Source organism: Cololabis saira, chromosome 21 (genome assembly GCF_033807715.1).
Source record: "Cololabis saira isolate AMF1-May2022 chromosome 21, fColSai1.1, whole genome shotgun sequence".
Taxonomy (NCBI): Eukaryota; Metazoa; Chordata; class Actinopteri; order Beloniformes; family Belonidae; genus Cololabis; species Cololabis saira.
Window position 1 is genome coordinate 20897923 of NC_084607.1, and position 19983 is coordinate 20917905.

General features: G+C 38.6%; 2 protein-coding genes across 3 annotated transcripts; both read right to left on the bottom strand.

The window, feature by feature from the left end:
- Positions 1-170: 170 nt before the first annotated feature.
- noxo1a (NADPH oxidase organizer 1a) lies at positions 171-5068 on the bottom strand. The gene is made up of 8 exons (XM_061711270.1): positions 4928-5068; positions 4761-4841; positions 4155-4230; positions 3888-4071; positions 3272-3462; positions 3075-3188; positions 2825-2942; positions 171-1277 (listed from the first exon to the last, which is right to left on the bottom strand). Exons 1-8 carry the CDS (start codon positions 4991-4993, stop codon positions 551-553), a joined length of 1557 nt encoding a protein of 518 aa, XP_061567254.1. The 5' UTR covers positions 4994-5068; the 3' UTR covers positions 171-550.
- Positions 5069-8832: 3764 nt separating this feature from the next.
- gid4 (GID complex subunit 4 homolog) lies at positions 8833-16584 on the bottom strand. Of its 2 annotated transcripts, none has more exons than XM_061711272.1 (6): positions 16209-16584; positions 15744-15803; positions 13616-13723; positions 11189-11290; positions 11051-11108; positions 8833-10899 (listed from the first exon to the last, which is right to left on the bottom strand). In XM_061711272.1, exons 1-6 carry the CDS (start codon positions 16431-16433, stop codon positions 10886-10888), a joined length of 567 nt encoding a protein of 188 aa, XP_061567256.1. In that variant the 5' UTR covers positions 16434-16584; the 3' UTR covers positions 8833-10885. The 2 variants fall into 2 exon arrangements, with proteins under 2 accessions (XP_061567256.1, XP_061567255.1); XM_061711271.1 differs by having other exon boundaries at positions 8835-10899; positions 10978-11108.
- Positions 16585-19983: the final 3399 nt, after the last annotated feature.

Sequence of the window (19983 nt, forward strand, 5' to 3'; positions counted from 1 at the left end):
TTCTGCAAGAACATACATATCTGTGCACTGATGTACAATGTAATGGTGCACAATAAGGATTCTAGTACTATCATGTTGTCTTCTTTCTAGATTAATCAAAAGGAAAATGATCACATATTCTCATGTTTCAAATATATCATAACTAAAAATCATTCCTTAAGTCAATTATTAAACCACCCTCTAATATCGTAAAATGCTGGTTAAAAGAGCTTGAGGCAGGATTTATGAAAAAAAATGCGTATAAGTTTGAAGTTTTCTAGTAATAATGTCAGATGAAGCGTTCCAAACCAAAAAGAAAGAGCCCTCTAGTGTATCACTCCGTTGCCTTGAACAGGCTGTGTGCTGCAAAATGTGCTGCAATTCTGGGCCCGAATTTCCCGCGCTGTCCTGCGGATGTGACGTCAAATGACGCTGCAGGCGCGTTCTCCCGTGCCGGCTTCGCTGTTGGCTGCAGTACCCCTGGCGGCCGCCGTGGCGCTAATGAGTCATTTCATATTCTTGCCTCAAGCTCCTTTAAAGGAATTGTAAAAATCTAACTTGTTCTTGAACGTCAGTGACTGCTTATCTCGGTTTTTGTGGGCGACTGTGCACGTCTGGCTGCCTTCTTGCGGGTGACGGTGCCACAGCGGGCGAGGATGTCCTGGGGACGGGGTCTGGGCGGCACCGTGGGGGTTTTGGGGCCCTTGTAGAGGTTTGGATCCGACACACTGGGAAGTAATCTCCCCTCCTGGTAGCTTGTAGGGCTGAGGTGGTCGACGGCTTTGGGCGGAGGCGTGCGGCTGAGACGCAGCCCATCCTCACTGGCTGTCAGGTTGAGGGATGAGCCGGTGTCAGAAGAGCTAAACTCATCACTGATGCTGTCACTCCCGAAGCTGTCCCCTGAGTCTGCAGTCAGGTTCCTGCCACTGTCTTCTTCATCCATCTCCACCATGATGGCGGGTGGAGGACCTTGCTGCACAGGGGCAGGTTTGGTTGTCATTGAGTCAGCGGTACTTCCTGCCGGTCGTGCATGTGGTTGTTCCGACAGCTCATTCCACGACCTGAACCTCCGGATTTTCTCTGCATCAAGTGGAATGAGTGACGAGGACCTGACAGGTCGGATCTCCAGCAGGTTTCCCTGGGAGCGGCTGTGATGGGACTGCTCCTGCAGACTCAAGGAGGGAAGGTTGAGCGTGGAGGAGCTGAGCAAATCTTGATGCTGGGATGTTCTCCGAATGTGCGGGTAGCTGCAGGGCTTCAGGTACATTGAAGGGATGTAACCCACTTTTCCTCCATGCCTGTCAAAACAAGATTAAGCAAATGAAAATTAACACTATAATAAGGAGGATCCTTTATTTAAGAATGTATGTGGTTGAACCTGCAGTATAAAACCTGCTCTAACAGGATCTAGTCCTTTTGAAGCAAACTCTGCTCTTCATGTGGAATTTTATTGTTAAAAAATATCTATGCTCCCAGTGAAAATGTTGTACCTGCAAGACTGAGTGTGAAGGAAAGGAAATGTGAAGTGAATTTGATGGCAGCAAAAAATCTCAGTATCAACTTCTAGCTGATCCACAGTCCTTGGTCTTCATTGCAGGATTTTTCATTTCATCACACACCAAATGTTTCCGGTTGGTGAACATTCTTCTCCTGGAAGTATGCAAGGCCTTCCCTGAAATAAATGTCTGGATGGGAGCAGATGTTGCTCTAAAACCTCTTAAGTACATTTTAGCATTAATGATACTTTTCCAGACGCGTAAGCTGCACACACTACAGGCTCTTATTCAAGATAGCGATAATAACAAGCTAGATGGTTCTTCTCCTTTGTAGTCCACAGGACATGGCGTCCATGGTTTCCAAAAGGAATTTCAAATATTGATTTATCTGACAACAGAACAGCCTTCTATTTTGCCTAAGAGATTTTAAATGAGCTTCCGCCCAGAGAAGATGGTGATGCTGTGGATTGTGTTCACATATGGCTTTTTCTGATGTCTGTGGATTGGAAGGTGAACTGTGTCCAGAGATGGAGGTGTTTCCGAGTTAATGCAGGTATTTCTATTACATTTTTAATGTCGAACACAAGCATCTCATTTTGGCCTCCAGCCTCGTCTCTTTCGCACTTTTGCACTCTTTTGAGATTCTTCCGCATTTTCTTATTCCGTCGATGATATTACATACTCTAGATGGTGGAATCTTCGAAGTCTTTGTAATTTTATGTTGTGCAAAAGGGTCCTGAAATTGATCCACAATTTATTGTTTGGCACAGTTTGTTGCAAATTGGTGAATATCTGCCCATTTTTACATCTGACAGGCTTTGCTCCTCTGAAATGCTGATTATGCACCTGGCCATGTTACTGGCCTAACGCCAGTTAACATAATTAGTTGTCAAATACTCCCATCAGTTATTTGTCTAGCCTTTTGTGGGCTCTTTTCCAACTTTTCCTTTAGATTTTCAGAAAAATGTAGGTCTGTCATGTGTTTCAGCATAATTATAATAGGTTTATGGGGTTAAAATCCTTTTTCAATTATAGATAGATAGATAGATAGATAGATAGATAGATAGATAGATAGATAGATAGATAGATAGATAGATAGATAGATAGATGTATTTATTGTACCCTTGGGTAAATTAGGTTTACAGTGAGTGCTTCCTCATACAATCTAAAACCATACACTCAACAACAGAGGATAAGATAAAGTGACGACAGTGCTTTGGCTAAAAGAACAAAGAACAAGCACGGCCCCAAGATAAGAATCAAGATAAGTTAAAACACCAGTAGATAAAAACAGTAAAATATTCAAACCAAGCCAAAGGATAAAATGACCTGGTGGAGAGTTGTAATACCTGATGAGCCACCAGCCATTGTTGGACTGCTGCAGGACCTCCACCGCCACACCGATGTTTACACTTATCTCATCGTCTTTGGTGGACTTATAGCTCTTGACTGCGGTGTACATCATTCCTGCGGGTATCAAAAATACCTTTTTAAGAATAATAACATGACTTCTTGACGTTCAGTTCATCAAGTAAAAATGTAAAGATGCAAACGTTCTAATACTTCAGTGTGTTGTTGTGCATGTAAGAGTGTGGCTACCTCTTTCTGGGGTCCCATCCATCTCATCTTCATCCTCATCATCCTCGAGCTTCTCCAGGTAAGGTGCAGGGAACCAGGCCATCCGCCTGTCCTCCTTTTCTACCAGCCACCAGCCTGAACAGACACAGCCCTTCATTAAACTGATCCCTGAATACATGGAGACATAAAGACAATCAACTGGACACCAGTTTGCTGACCTGCTTTGTCTTTGATGAGAACATCCACTTTTTCATCCACAGCCACTTTGAAAGGTTTGTTCTTGGTGTCTTTGGTTTCGTATGGGGCCACGCATCTGTATGTCTCTGTGACAAACGGATGGGTGACGTTCCCGCTGTTTCCGTGCCCTCCGCTGCTCTTGAGCTCATCGTCTGAGGGCATGATCATGATACTGAGGTGAACAGAGACCAGGAGAACACGTGTTAAACATCAGCACGCATTCATCTTCTGCTTGTGTTCAATTTGCGGTCAGGGGGATGCAATTTTAACGGCTTTTGTTTAAGTTTCATAGATTCTGGCTGCTTTCCAACCAGTTTAGTATATTGTTCTACTTGCAGACTTCCCGGATCTAAATACCAATCATATTTACATTTTTTTTTTTTGGTCTTGAGAATCCTGGAGGGAGTGTTGATGTGGACACAAATGGGTATCAGGTTTTTACATTTGTCTAGGATATTTTCAGTGCAGATCATATTTTCAGTTTTTGGTTAATCAGGAATAAATACCGATCAATCATCTCTGCTCTCTTCACCTTAGGCCTTTAATCATCTGTTTCATGTGCAGAGGATGCTTTATTTATTTGAAATACCGGCTCACCTGTTCTTGGTGAAATCTGGCTCCAGCTCCTGGACTTTAGGGTGGAAGAACTTGATGAGGTCTGCAGACTGAGGGACACGTGGATCGCTGCTCAGGAGTTCATTACAATATTTCTGTAAAAACTTGAGGCGCACCAGTGCCTTGGCAGTTCCCTTCCCACGGCTCTTCCGCCTCATCTTGTTGGCTGAAATCCATAGGACAGGTATAGTTTAATCCCAGCGGTGGAGAACTGGAATCATTAGATTCACATCTAGTGAATAAAATTACCTTGAAATTTAGGGAGGATTCTGTCTTCTGACTTTTTCATTCTACTTGCAGATGGGAAAATTTTCTTTATTTGTTTCTGAAAAACCAAAAACCAAAAATTAATGTACTGACAGCTGGGGGTGTAACGGTACACACATTCGTAACGAATTGTCGGTACGGTGCAGATATGTACCGAATATAATGTTTAACAGTAGCTAGTAAACAGACATGTTTTACGCGCACGGCATACTTCGAATCCAACTTCCCATACGGACATCTTAAGTAGTGGACTGGAAGTTTGTAGTCAGCATAGAAACATACAGATATATAGGTCTCTCTGTTATTGATCATTTAATTTACACATGCACAAACAGGTGTTAAATACAGAGAATTCTGACTCTAAATATGCCCCCCCCCCCCAATTTTAAATGATTCATTTTTATAAGAAAATGTGTAAATGTATAAACCGTTGTTTGCAAAAGTTGAAAATGAAATGAAGAGCAATTTTTTTCCCCTTACTGTACTGAAAATTAACCGAACCTTGACCACAAAACCGAGGTTCCTACCGAACCGTGATTTGTGTGTTCCTACTGGTCCTTAGCACAAGAAAAAGTAGTTTATACTCACGTGCATTATCCTGAATTCCTTGAAACTTCTGTAAACTAAAATCTCGTTCTGGTCCGACCAAAGCACTGAGCAAATGTACATCTGGAAGAGGTAAATGCATAGATCATTAAAAAAAAAAAAAAGTCTCATTCACTTACAGTAAATAAAAAAGGCTAAAAAAAACTTACTTTGCTTTTCCCCTTATGCAGCACTCCAACTAAACTGACACTAATGGGATAACGCTCGGCTTCCATGTTGACAGGTCAGGAAAAGACGTCCTGAACGGTCCAGGTTTGTTCTGCACCGCAGTCCTCTCCGTCTCTCCCTCTTATGTGGGACTGTAGTTTACAAGCGTCTGCAGATGTATTTCTATTTCCTCCGTCAGGGACAGGCGTGGCTGTGCACCTCATGTAGATAGTTACAGGCGGAAAATCTGTGATTGTTACACGAGAAGGAATTCTCACATTGTTACACGTCAACCCTGTCACTGTGACTCATCCCAGCCTTATTTACGAAATTGAAGACTGATGGATTGGATTTCAAGGGTCATGACCCAGGAAAACATTCATCTGGCTTTGTCTCGTTCAGAAATCTGGGGCCGGATTCACAAAACATTCTTAAGAAAAAAAATCTGTGTCACTTCTTTCTTAAGTTCAGTCTTAAGAAGAAAAAAGAGAAGAAGTCATATTCTCCAAAAAAGTTCTTAAGTATTTTCTCAACTTTCTTCTTAAGTTTCTTCTTAAGAAAAAACTTAAGAATAAATGGTATTCTTGAAATAAAAGTTCTCAAATTTGTTCTTGACTTTTTTCTTAACTTTAAGACAACCTTGACCTGTCTTAAAATTTCTTCTGTGAAAAGGTAAGACTCTAATATCACCTTTTTCAACACATTAATCTCATCCACCATAACCTCAAGCTCCTGCCTTAAAAAGTTCCTGCATCTCTTTTTCTCCTTCTCCATGTTTAGTGAGTGACTGACGGTTAAGACGCAAACTACCTGTGTATATGTTTGTCGGTGCGTGCAATGCAATGACATATTTTAAGAAGTTCTTAAGTAGGAAAAATAAGAAATTCGTAAGAAATGACAGTTCTTAAGACGGTTCTTAAGAAAATATTGAGGATTTGCACTTAAGAACTTTCTTATGAACTTCTTAATTTTAGATCTTAAGACATTTCTTAAGATCGTTCTTAAGAACATATTGGTGAATCCAGCCCCAGCTTTTTTACAATCCTTTAGGTAAAAACAAACAAATCTGCTGACTCCTAGTTAATTATTAGTAAGAACATTCACACCTGTTCAAGTTTAACAACTTTCTTCACACAATGTGACTCATTTTCTATCTCAAAGCAGCTCTAAGCCCTTCTCTAGATAGCTACAGATAATTTGGTTCAGTGTTGCATGTCATCCTCCTCTTTCTAAATGATTTCCTGTATTGGGACTTTTATTATATTTGAAAATATATTTTTTGTGCCACACGAAAAAAATATATATTCACGAAAATAGTACCCAAGTACATACCCCTCCCCCCCACCAAAAAAAACAACAAAAATATAACCTCCTGTATTTCATTTTAATGTTGTTTTTTTTTAAATCTATATTCTTAGGAAATAATTTACTTAAAATTATACTCAATTTGTGATTGGTTTACAAAGAGGTCTGACAACCAACGAATTAGATGTTTTTTGATATTTTAGAAGTTTTAAAATGTTCTTGTAGCTGCTCCAGCCAAGATTTGTTTGTGGGGCTCTTCTCAGATAAACGGCAATAAAAATGCAGCCCACATGGGAGTTCCCGCATTGGAGTTCCCGCAGGTTCCATGTTGACCATAAGTGAATCGTTTTAAATGATCACAGGTTTGTGAACCCATAATTATTCATTCATCTGTGTCCCACTTAGGCAACTTAAAAGCAGCAGGTGGATCTCACATGGGCCCCCCATACAAATGCTGCCTGGGCCTTTTACTCATTCAGTGCCATTAAAGTCCATAACTACAGTAAATACACCTTTGAGAATTTTTCATTAGCTTCCATCGGTGCTGTGATCAAATTCTAAATTATGTATGCAACATTTAATAAATACTTCTAATTAAGTCTGTGCAATGTTTGAAAACACGACTACTCTTATGTATGCACTAAGCTATTTTTCTCACGCGTTGCAGCCAAAGCATATAGACATGCCACATCTTAAAAGCATGAAACCGACACCATTGTTAAAGCCAGAGGAGGAAGTTGTTGCACCATATTTACGATAATTTTTCCAAGGTATCTGACTTCCTTCTTCAGAATTTCAGCTACAGCTCATACCAGTCATGAGATGTTCTCTTAGGATTTAGAACATTATCTGCAAATACGTATTTCACCTAATAGAGTAATCGCATCTTAAACTGAATTTAGTCCAATCTGACCAGGAGAGAAAGAGAAAAGGTAACTGATCTCTATTTTCTCTATTATTTGTGGACTGGCTGAGATGCCCAGACTAAAATCTGTTTACATCTCAACTCCAACTGCATGCTCGGAGCAACAAACTGGTCAGCTAGACTCTCACACTGTGATTTGTCTAAAACTGCTGGAAAAAAGGTTTGGTCGAGACCTGGCACATGTTCAGAAATGAAAAGGAGGTGGCTTTTGATGGGTGCTTCTGACATCTAGTGGCTGCTGTAATGTCTGGAATCTGAGCTACTGTGGATTACTGAAGTATTTAGTGGTAGATCATGACTGAATCATACAGGGAGAATGTCAGAGCATCAGGAAGAAGAAGAAGAAAACAAGCACATTTACACACTCATTGATGATATGAGTGTTACCTCTAACCCTCACGTAAAGTACCAGAGGAGATGGCAGTCATTCACTCTGCAGTACAAGAGTAGGTTTGGTCAAGGTCAAGGTCAATTTTATTTATGTAGTGTATTTAAAAACAACCGAGGTCGACCAAAGTGCTGTACAGTATACATTAAATGTAGTGTAGTGTAGTGTAATGTAGGCCACTGGAATCATTCCAAATCCAAATGATGCCATCATTTGGAAATGATGGCATCATTTTTCAGGATGATAATGCACAACAAAGGGCATAAAAACCTTTCTTCACAAAATACAGTTCAATTACATGACCCACAGACCGTCTGGATGTCAATTGGGAATTTATGGTTGAAGATTAAAAAAATAGTCCATGACCAGAGTGGATCCTGCAAAGCAGATCTGTCACATGACCTGTTTTTATAAAGAATGACTCCTGTTTACTGAGTAAAGTTCATGAAGTTCAAAGAATTCAAGCTACCCGGTCTGTTAAAAAAAAAGAAATAAGCTAATTACAACAACTATGTTACCTTCAGCAGTTAAATAATGTTTGTGTTATGTCATTGAGGTATTGGTCCAAGCCTTTGTCACATTAAAACTGGATCCTTGCAGCTTTACATTGGTAGGATGCCCCCAAGTTGGTCTGAGTAGCTTCCAGCTGATGCAAAATGCTGCAGCAGGAGTTCTGATGAAGATTCAGATTCATTTTATTGTCAATGAGCCAGTTGAACACATGAACTGGGGAGATCATATTAGTCCAATTCTGGCCTCTCTTTATTGGCTTCCTACTAAATCCAGGATGGAATTTAATATTATTCCTCTTACTTATAGAGCTCATTATGGCCTGGATTCAGGTTGTCTCAAAGACCCATCTTTGTAATAAAGCTTATCGTCCGGGCTGTGTCAGCAAACCTAGACCATCTCCAGTTTTTGGGGTCAGTCAGTTCTGTTGTTTGACATTCCTTTTCATGCTTCACGTGAATTTGATGAAAATGAATTATAAAATTTACTTTTTTTTCTAACATATGTATTGTTTTTCCATTTTTACAATGTAATTTGTATCTATCTATCTATCTATATATATATATATATATACATACATACATATACATACATACGGTATATATTCACCTCCAGCTCCCATTTGCCTGATAAGGTGCTATATAAAGTTAGTCAGGTTATTTCCAGATGTTTCTGTATAATAGATGGTGAAGGAGGACACCACTATAAAGGGATGCATACAGCCTAAATTTGTTTGCTGAAACTTAAAGCATAACACTCAACTTTCTGTCTTTTCTTTTTTTTTCTTAAAGAAATAACACAAACTAAAGTAATTTTAGAAGCAATCTTGTGGATCAGTTTGCTGAAACAGTAAATAAGGAAGAAAAAAAAATACAACATTCGCACAGTTTGATGTAAATGTCTGTATTTTCAGGTCAGGGCACCAAACACGTACATCACAAGGTCACTGCTGGAACAGATGAACAGGAGAAGTGTTGGAAACTACTAAAGACCTAGCGGAAGCAGCTCCTAGATGGTAACAAAAGAAGACTTCAGATGCTTATTAAACAGAAACATAAAATGTTTAAAAAAAAAAAAGCATTTAGGTTGATTTTTCATTTTTTTCATCTCTTAAGAATTATAGTAAAAATGTCTGGGTTTTTCTTACTGAAAAGTGGGTTTATTTATTGAATGATAAAGCAGCTATGTGTGAAAGAGTGTTTATTTCTCCTCACACCAGAATTATAATTCATTTTCAAATTAGATTTACAGTCAAAACTCTGAATATACACTCTTAAATAAACATTTGCTTTTTACATTGCACATTTTCCTTTTTTCTTAATTACATGATTAATTAAAGAAAATAATTTCCCCAAGTCTTTAGGACTGCAGTGTTTGCACTCCACTTGTTTGAAATGAAGTCAATAAAGTCAGGTGGCTGGAAGAAAACATGCATGTTCCTACAGGTAACTTTTACATCAGCCTCGCTCAGAAAAACTAAGAATTCCAAGAAGTTGATGAAGAAAAATCAATTATTTGGTTTTGATCCATTTCAAATAAAATACCAGCTTAATCATGTCTTAAAAACAAAACGTTTACAAACATTTAAAATTGTAAGGCAACAGGTTTTTTTCCCTATAGAATCACAGGAGGTTTTAGTCTTTAATCATGTAAAAGTACATGAGCCACATGGTGCTTTTTCTTTTCCTTTTACATTAATCTCCACTGAGCAAACATTACATTTTAGCTCCGAGTGTGTTGTCACACTGCAGAAAGATAAACTTTGAAAAAGGGAAAAAAAAAAAATCTACAGATTACATCTTCATACAATCAAAACACTGCTTTTAACATTGCAACTTTCCTCACGTTACACACACAGAAATCACTTCAAAGCTGCTCTACTTTCCCTGAAACAACTTTTGTGTAACAAATATTGAAAACCCCAGGTTTGAAGCTAATTATAGGTCTGAATAATAACAAAATAAATATTTGGAACTGTAACAAATTCTACCTCATACTGATCTTTGGCTTGCATAGAAAAAAACTGGATGTGGCCATCAGTAGCATTTCGAGGACTGCTGAAAAAGCCGCAGCTTAAAAATGACCATTTATTGGATCCAATGACTTGTCTTCAGGCTTAAATCCAGCAGCAACAGCTCCAGCTGTTGGCTTTCAACTTCTCATTGCACACTGCATTAATATAACATACAAGCACACAATCCCTGATTAACAGACCATGCCTGTCAGTTCAGGCAATGAAAAGTAAATTCCTGCTCATCATTGCTTTCCTTGGAATCTTTTGAAATAAACCAATAAGTAATCACTATTGGGAATCAAAGTGAACCTGTGAGGCTATTTTACATTTAATATGGGAAGCATTATGAAAAAAACTGATTTCACATTCATCACTCTTTCTTTTGTGACTATTAACTAAAAGGCAATGTTAGAAAATTGAAAGGAACGCATGATACATGAAACTGGAGGTCCAACTAAATGGAGACAATTGTTTGAGAGCAGAAAGACACCAAGAACTGAAATTAAAAGACAAGCCAGGAAGAACAAATTAAAATGTCAAAAAACAGCAGCTTTGCAGCAAAACTGTGCTCGTCTCACTGATCTTTACTCTTCATCATCTGCGTCTTCTTTTCTTCAGCTCGTTAATAGAGTGACTGACCACCTGTCAGCTCCCTCCAGTGAGGAACGCAGATCACCTCCAGTGTTGTGACATAAAAGGACTCTCCGTCATTCCTGTCCCATTGAAGCGCAGGGCAGTGTACACTGTCCCTTACTGTGTTCTTCGATGTCACCGAAATTCATAAATAGGCATACTGTGCTCTCGAATATGGTTTAGGCTTAGAGACTGATACCTGCAGAAATAGAAAAAGACATGTGTAAGAAATGTGTTCACTTTGTGGGTGAAATTTGGCTCGGAAACTTGTAATTACCACTCTGAGCTTCTGTGGTAATAGTAGCCCTCAACAGTGGCTGTGGACTTCTGGAAGCAAATGTAGTAGAAACCTGCGAAGGAGGCGCCACTGATGTCTTTAATGGTGTGGTCCGGAACTAGGAACTGCTCCTGAAAGTGCAAAAAAGGTTAGTTTAATGATAAAAGAAATGCATAAAGATGAATGGTCACAGTTTTGGTTATGTACAGACCTTCCACCTCATGAAAATATAATCACTGGTTTCCAGAGCTTTATAATCAAAATCATCCGAGTTGAAGTTTTTGGCATATTTGTAAAAAGCCTGGAACTTCCCCTAATGAGAGAACAGAAATGAGGAAGAAAAACAACTGCAATTAAATATACCAAATACAAAGTTTATTCCTGCCACTTCCCAAAGAAAGGTAGCTAAATGTCAAGGAATAAAAATCCAATGAAACATTGTGCAAGTGACTTTCCACAAGAAGTGTGTTGGGACGCGAGCTGCAAACTTTGGCGTCATCTGCTGGTGTGCATCCAAATTGGAATGACATTTACAAATCTAAAAACTCACTCTTGTACATGCACTACGTTACTTATTTATACTCTGCTGACCTACATTTGAACTTCCACTAACTGAGCAAGGTGCTGTTTCCATTCTAATATAGGCGCTATTCACAAAAGCAAATCACAGAGGAACAACTCTCTCCTAACAAGACAGTAGGGATGTAATTATCCATCACTCTTTATAAATACATTGGTATCATGATGAACGATCCAATGGCATTGATATTAAATGAAACTATTGATCAGACATCAATACATGTCATAAAGTGACCTTTTTGGGCTATTTATTTTCTTTGAATTCACAGATCACGGTTTATTTAACTATCCTGTTGAACACAGAAATAGAAATTATATTTTAGTTACCGTAGTTATTTGATATAAACTCAAGTGATTGTGTTCAACATACTGACTCCTAGGTCCTAAAGCAAATTCAATCAGGCAGACTTTGTAATATTGGCAAAAACTGAATTGTCATCCATCTAATCGGTCTAATATCGTGTTGAAATGTATTATTTACACTCCGACAGGACATATAGTCCTTCAAACTACCTCTATTTGCAGGAAACAATCACTCACTCATCTGATTTGTTCCAGAAAGTTTCTTGCATTAATTCATACATACATACACTCACCGGCCACTTTATTAGGTACACCTGTCCAACTGCTCGTTAATGCAAATTTCTAATCAGCCAATCACATGGCAGCAACTCAGGGAATTTAGACATGTAGACATGGTCAAGACGATCTGCTGCAGTTCAAACCGAGCGTCACAATGGGGAAGAAAGGGGATTTAAGTGACTTTGAATATGCATGGTTGTTGGTGCTAGACGGGCTGGTCTGAGTATTTCAGAAACTGCTGATCTACTGGGATTTTCACGCACAACCATCTCTAGGTTTTACAGAGAATGGTCCGGAAAAAGAGAAAATATCCAGTGAACGGCAGTTCTGTGGGCGCAAATGCCTTGTTGGTGCCAGAGGTCAGAGGAGAATGGCCAGACTGGTTCGAGCTGATAGAAAGGCAACAGTAACTCAAATAACCACTCGTTACAACCGAGGTATGCAGAAGAGCATCTCTGAACGCACAACACATTAAACCTTGAGGCGGATGGGCTACAGCAGCAGAAGACCACACTAGGTGCCACTCCTGTCAGCTAAGAACAGGAAACTGAGGCTACAATTCACACAGGCTCACCAGAACTGGACAACAGAAGAAGGAAAATGGTTGCCTGGTCTGATGAGTCTCGATTTCCGCTGCGACATTCGGATGGTAGGGTCAGAATTTGGCGAAAGCATGGATCCATCCTGCTTTATATGAACGGTTCGGGCTGGTGGTGGTGGTGTAACGGTGTGGGGGATATTTTCCTGGCACACTTTGGGTCCCTTAATATCCAACTGAGCATCGTGTCAACACCACAGCCTACCTGAGTGTTGTTGCTGACCATGTCCATCCCTTTATGACCACAGTGTACCATCTTCTGATGCTACTTCCAGCAGGATAACACGCCATGTCATAAAGAATCATCTCAGACTGGTTTCTTGAACATGACGAAAAGTTCACTGTACTCAAATGGGCTCCACAGTCACCAGATCTCAATCCACCTTTGGGATGTGGTGGAACGGTTTATTCTCACCATGGATGTGCAGCCGACAAATCTGCATCAACTGCGGGATGCCATCACGTCAATATGAACCAAACGGAGGAATGTTTCCAGTACCTTGTTGAGTCTATGCCACGAAGGATTAAGGCAGTTCTGAAGGCAAAAGGGTGTCCAACCCAGTATTAGCAATGTGTACCTAATAAAGTGGCCGGTGAGTGTTCATACATTCTGTTCATAGTTGAATTATGTCAGATTTGGTTGTCACTTCAGACATCCAAATATATTATCTCAAGCACAGAAAAAGCCCCCCATAATATTTCCACTTTAAAATGATAAAAAAAAGCACAAATAAATGTGCACAGGAGACAGATGATGCATAGTATACTGCTTACTGGTTAAATTATTAATCCTTTGATGAATACTTAATTGTAAAGAGCTCTTCTTCTTCAGGGTGAAAAAAAAATACAAGAAACAGAAAAAATATTGGCAGGACATACCCAGTGCTTTCTATCCACATCTTCATCTGCGTCCCACTTTCTTGTTAAAAAAGGCCTCTTACGGCTGATTATTTCACCAGCAAAGAACGTTGTAAGAGTGGGATACTCCTACCACAGAGAAAGAAAAAAGAACAAGAGAGGAAAGGTAATAAAGAATTGTGCTTACATGATGAAACAGTACTCGGACCAGGTGATATGAAACAGAGCACCACACAATAAAGCAGTTACAAACAGTTTTCTTCTTTCCTACTGTCCAAGCTTTCACACATACTGTGTTAATAAAGGAATAAAAAAGTCCTGATTAAGATTTGTAATTTACATTTTGTTCTGCTTCTGTCATCACAAAATACAGTGAGCCAGGAATGACAACTGAAGTAACAGTCACTAAGACTTCCCATCAACTGCTGTCACTTGTTTTGCAAATGGGAAGTCAACAGATGACCACCTTTGACATCTACAATTTGATTTTAGCTGTGCTTGCATGGAAAATTACCCAGAGCACATTAATTCACAGCTCACAGGCAGGCTGCTGCTCCTCTGCAGGGCAAACAGGCCAACAGATGTGGAGGGGCGAAAGCGGGTGCTCAAACTTCCATCAGTCTTACGGCAACACTCTTAAAACAGAATTTGACCAGTTTGTCCGACACATCGCCACAATTAATGCCCATACCTTTATTGAAAGATATGCAGAGGAAGTTGCCCAGTTGGCAACAATGCAGAGCGATTATAAGTGATTGATGACCTCACCTTGATGCTGACAAATACAGAGGGCAAGGAAGGGGCCAAATTATACAGATGCTGGAGTGGTTTTTACGGGGGAAACAAAGAGCATCAAGTTGCATTGATATTAACAAATTACTGCTTTAGTTTAAATATTGTTAGAAAACCACTAATCTCATTTCAAATGGCAGTAGACCACCAATCTCAAATCAGTGCTGGATAAATCCACAACTTTGCATCCCAGGAATACTTAAAACTGTGCAGCAAGGGCAGGAGGTGTGAGGAAACCTTAACGATGAAATCACACTTATCTGTGGTTAGGGCTGGGCGATATATATTTAATATATATCAATATATTTTCAAACGCGATATGGTACAAGACAATATCGTTTATATCGATTATTAAATTTTTTTTTTTTTTTTAATGATTTTGATATAGCTTATTTTGTGACAAATTGACTTGAATGTTTTATTTGAGATTTGCACAAATGTTTTGTCATTTGCACAACCGTCAACCTCAGTGGAAAAGTCTGCCTGTTACTGTCTACATTGTATTAATTGCACAGTGTATTTTAATTTAATTGTTATGCAGGAAAGGGATATTTTTTTAATTTTATTCAAGAAGCATTTTTATTCTATATATGCAGGCAGTTTATTTTTATTTAATTTGTTTTATACATTTTGATATTGTGCAGACCTCTGTTAATAAAGGTACCTGTGTGACATTTGGCACGATGCTTTGTATTAAAACTGACTTTTTTAAAGGGTTTGCCTCAGAAAAAAATGAAGCTAACAGAGATGCTATGCTATAATGCTTTGGGGGAAACCCCAATTATGTCACAGAAAAAATATCGATATATATCGAGTATCGCCATTCAGCTAGAAAATATCGAGATATGACTTTTGGTCCATATCGCCCAGCCCTATCTGTGGTTATCGTGATATGCCTGTACAGTATTTATTCATTTATTTATTTTTTACATATGCTGCTAATGAAACCAATTAGCATTTACATCTACTTCTCTTTGTATAAGCTTTCTGAAAAACAACAAAACACGTGCCTCAAATGAATGAAAGAAACATTCTTTTTACATTAGCACCTCTTGATTTTAAATATGACTCAATATTTACAGAGACACACAATCTGACTGCTCATCTTTCACTCCACTCGGCCACAGCCAAAAGTTGGCTCCTAGACCTGCTGACCTTTTTCCTTCCACATGTTGCATAACAGTGGGCATGCAGCTGACACACTTAAACCTGTGGGAGACTGGACGTAATGGCCTCACTGCTAATCTAACATTTTCATGATTCAGCCTGCTTCACGTAGGTGGAAACCGGTTTGTGCTCAGTCTCTGAAAGCATAAAAGGTCCACTTTACTACATCTGACCTAGTTGCAAGGCTTACCTCAGTCAGGCCTTTGATCTTCAGGTATCCACACAAATATGAGTCCTCCACAGTCACATGCTGTCCAAGACAAACAGATTCAGGCACATTTAAGTCTCTCAGGCCTGAAATCACAAGTGCAAATACTTTTCTTCCTTTTTCCACTTTGATTAGAAAGACATGGCAGCAGAATATGTTTGAAAATACCAAAACGTTGCAGTGAACTAGCAGGCAATCGTTATATTTTATTTTGGCAGGTTTGCTGACATTTGTGATCAATCAATACTTACAAAAAGAGACTGAGACAGTGTAATGTTTGAGCAAAAAACTTGAAATGCATATAATCTTAATCTAAATCTCTCTTCTGTTTAGAGATCTAAACTCTAAACAGAAAGACTGCATCATGTCATGCAACACAACCAAAACATTTATAAATGAACATAATAATAACAATAGGAAACATATATATTTATTATTTATTTTTACCTGTAAAACCACTTCAACGTCGTAGGAGTTGCCTTTGCTCCTTTGGTAGCCCCGGAACTGTGAGCCGCTGTGCAGCAGCGACGTGGTCACCCCCGGCTGCTGCGTGTTGATCGGGGCGGCGGGAACAAGACAGGCCGAGGATGGGCAGGCCGAGCCGGCCGGGGAGCAGCACTCCGCTCGGACAGGCATGACGAGCGCTAAAGAGTCGCCGTCAGCGACCGTCATTAACTTTGCAAGTGAGCACACCGACTCTGAAGAGAGATAGCTCACTGACAGGGAGACAGACACTGTCAGAAAAATCCCTGAGACCAAAAACTATCTCAAATTTATAACCTGCCCTGGACTGACGAGGAATAGTACGACGCTTCATTGAGGATCCAGCTTCCTGGAATTTCATTGGCCGAAAACTATGCGCCTAGTTTAAGCATGACTCTTATTGGATCTCCAACGCAAAGCATTTTGGGAGTTGTAGTTACTTTCAATTCACCACGACCACAGCTGATGACGGGAGGGGAATAAAACATGTGACACATTGAGTGGGGAAAACAAACTAACTAACAAATAACTAAATAAAACATCTGCCAAGGTTTAAGGATGACAAATAATCTGTAAATTCTAACCATTTGGTTCTGCGAAGCATTTTCCATAGTGGTTTTCTTTCACCATTTGCTACACAAAAGTACAGCAGATCTTAATAATCAACTTATTCTGGGTCGAAAATAAATGTATCATCCTCATTGAGCACTTTGTTTCACAACTATCAAAACATTTAAAATAAAACCAGCAAAAATAACATCAGAAATTAAGTTTTGGAGATTTGCATTCACTTTCACAATGAAAATATTAACACTGAATAAAGCTAGATTAAAATTTGTAGCTATTGTGTTGAAAATTTTGGGTCGAATATTGATATTTTGAGTCTAAGTATGCATTTTGTTTTGAACTGAAATGAGGGAAGAAAAAAGGTGCAAATCTCTCATTAAATGTCTTTTACGGGATATTTACATTATGTAAATACAGAAATGGCAAAGGTCATATATTTACTTGCGCAGACTGATACCAGCTTTGAGGAGATTTTTTCTTAAATAGTCTAAGAGGCGGTTGCGGTTGCACATAACATTTTTTTTCTTCAATCTGTAATAAACCATAAAGAAAGGCGAAATCTGAATCAAAGGCTAAAGAGCATACGGAATTGATTATATATATACCTAAAATACACCCAGAAACTGGCACATGTGGCAACTGATTCTCCTGGGACTGATCTTTAGTAGGTAATTATCATGGCTGCAGGCCAATGCACCCATCACTGTATTTCTGTCTTTAAACAGCTGCACATTATGAGACAAACAAGGATTGAGCATATTCCTTTGTCTTTTTTGCACTTAAACACTACAACAAGCAGCACGAACAGCAGTAAAAATACTGGAAATCTTTGTTCTGAAGGGGCTAAAAGAGACCATTATCACTTCATCTGGTATATCCTCCTCCAGATTTTCCTGGGCCCATTACTCCAGAGTTGCAACAGCAGTTTCTTGTACTTTGTTATGATAAAGATTCTCTCTGATCTCAACATTGATCAAATGTGTCAAATAAGTACCGGTACTTACACAGATCTGGGATTTCCAAGGAGTCAGATTCAATTTAAATTAGGAGTAAAAAATTATTTGAAAACTGAAGTTTGTTTTCGCAAATACTTACCGGTAACTCAAATTTATTTATAAAGCACTAACTTCAATGTAAAATGCCTTACAATAATCCAAAGTGTTGTGATACAAGCATGATTAAAATCTCGAAGTGAATAATAAACAACAATAAATAACATTTTGTATATTCTACTAGTATCAGTATAACCCAGTATTCATGTATTTATATTTACAGAAAAAAGGAAACTGAAGCACATAATCAAGTAAAAAGGATGAACTCTAGTTTCAGAATCTAGAAGAATGTGGAAAATCCACATTTGAAAAAATGTATGATTCTCACACTTACTTTGATCTTTTTTTATTAATCAATTTTGCTGACAGTGTGACCTGACATGATTCATTAAGAAACTCTATAAAGGCATCCTGCAAAAGAAAAGTAATTAAGCGAGATGTGATTATGCTTCATGAATTGCATCAACAAACATCAGTTTTAAAATGTCTTTGCTGATATTAAATGTCCTTAGATTCCTCAGCAGGTGGAGGCGCTGTTGTGCCTTCTTGTAAATACAGTCTGTGCTGTGTGAAGGACAGGCAGGTGTCGATCTAAATCCCCATGTATTTGAAGGACTGGACCTCCATAATGGCTCGTAAATGTGTCACTTACTGTACCCTACAGATTACATTTAAACATCATTTTACATCTTGTTTATCTGCTTTGTTCATTTCAGGCAGGAGTCCAGCAGAGTTTCATCGACAGGAAACGACCAGCAGGTGGAGACTTTCCTCCGCTGTGATGGAGGGAGAGACAAGTCTCCCCTCCATCAACTACTGCGGTCGAGCCAGCCGTCATTCGTACTTACGTGGTCAAATCAGCCGCTCCTAAATGTTCATGTGCGCTCCTATTTCAGCCTTTACGGCAAATGAATGAATGCGGCTCAGAAACGGAAAGACATGAAGTACTGAGTTTGAGATAATGCAGTCAGATATGTTTTTTTCATATACCCATACTTTCACCTGATATAAGACGCTCTTACTGTAAAAGAAAAGGATGAAACACTTTTCTTTTAAGATCTAAACTTCAAACCTTACTTTTCTAAAGTCACCCAATGCCTCATAGCCCTTTTCACAACTAAAATCACTACAGGCACAGTGAATTTCAAACAATTTTACTGTATAAATATTGAAATATTAAGGTGTAAACTTCAAACACCTTACTTTTCTACAAAAGTCAATCGCCTTTTTTGCTTCAGGTTCTGTTTTGCAGAGACTATAAAAATGAAATCTCCTATAATTTCACCCAATGCCTCATATAGCCCTCTTCCAAACTACAATCACTACAGGTATGCTTAATTTCAAACAATTTTACTGTATACATATTGAAATATTAAGGTGTAAACTTCAAACACTACTTTTCTACAAAGGTCAGTCACCTTTGTTGCAGAGACTGTAAAAATGAATTCTTCCATAATTTCAGCTAATACCTCTCTTCAGGACTACAATCACTGCAAGCATGCTTAGTTTCAAACGATTTTACTGTAAAAATATTGAAATATTCAGATCTAAACTTCAAACTTTTCACTACAGGTCTGCTCAATTTCAGTCACTGTACACAGAATCATAGTCATACATAATCATACACAGGCTCAGTCCATGTCCCGTCACCATAAGCGCCTCATTGTTTTATAATCATCCTTAAGCACACTATGTGGATATTTGATTTAGTTTTATTAAGTATATTTATTAAGTTAAATTAAAAGGAAAGAGGAAACCCCCAAAGATGGTACAGGTAAACATTTCTCAGTTTTGTAAGTACTTTTCCCTAACAACAGTATAATCTTATAATTATTTTTTGCCAACGTAAAGTACTTCAAATCGGTGAAAAGATTCACGTCTTCCTTCACGTGTGTTTAAACACTGTTACATAGCAACAGGTTGATTCTCAGTTGCGTTCAAGTGCATTCTGTTTAAATAAAAGTCTGACTATATAAAACGCAATATCTCGAGCTATATATGACAGAAAATAACATTTATGAAAAATAAACAATAAAAATACTATAAACCTCCAGATATGAACTCCAAAATTCACAATACGTACCTTAATATCTTAAAAAAGTGCCCGCTGATAAGAATGT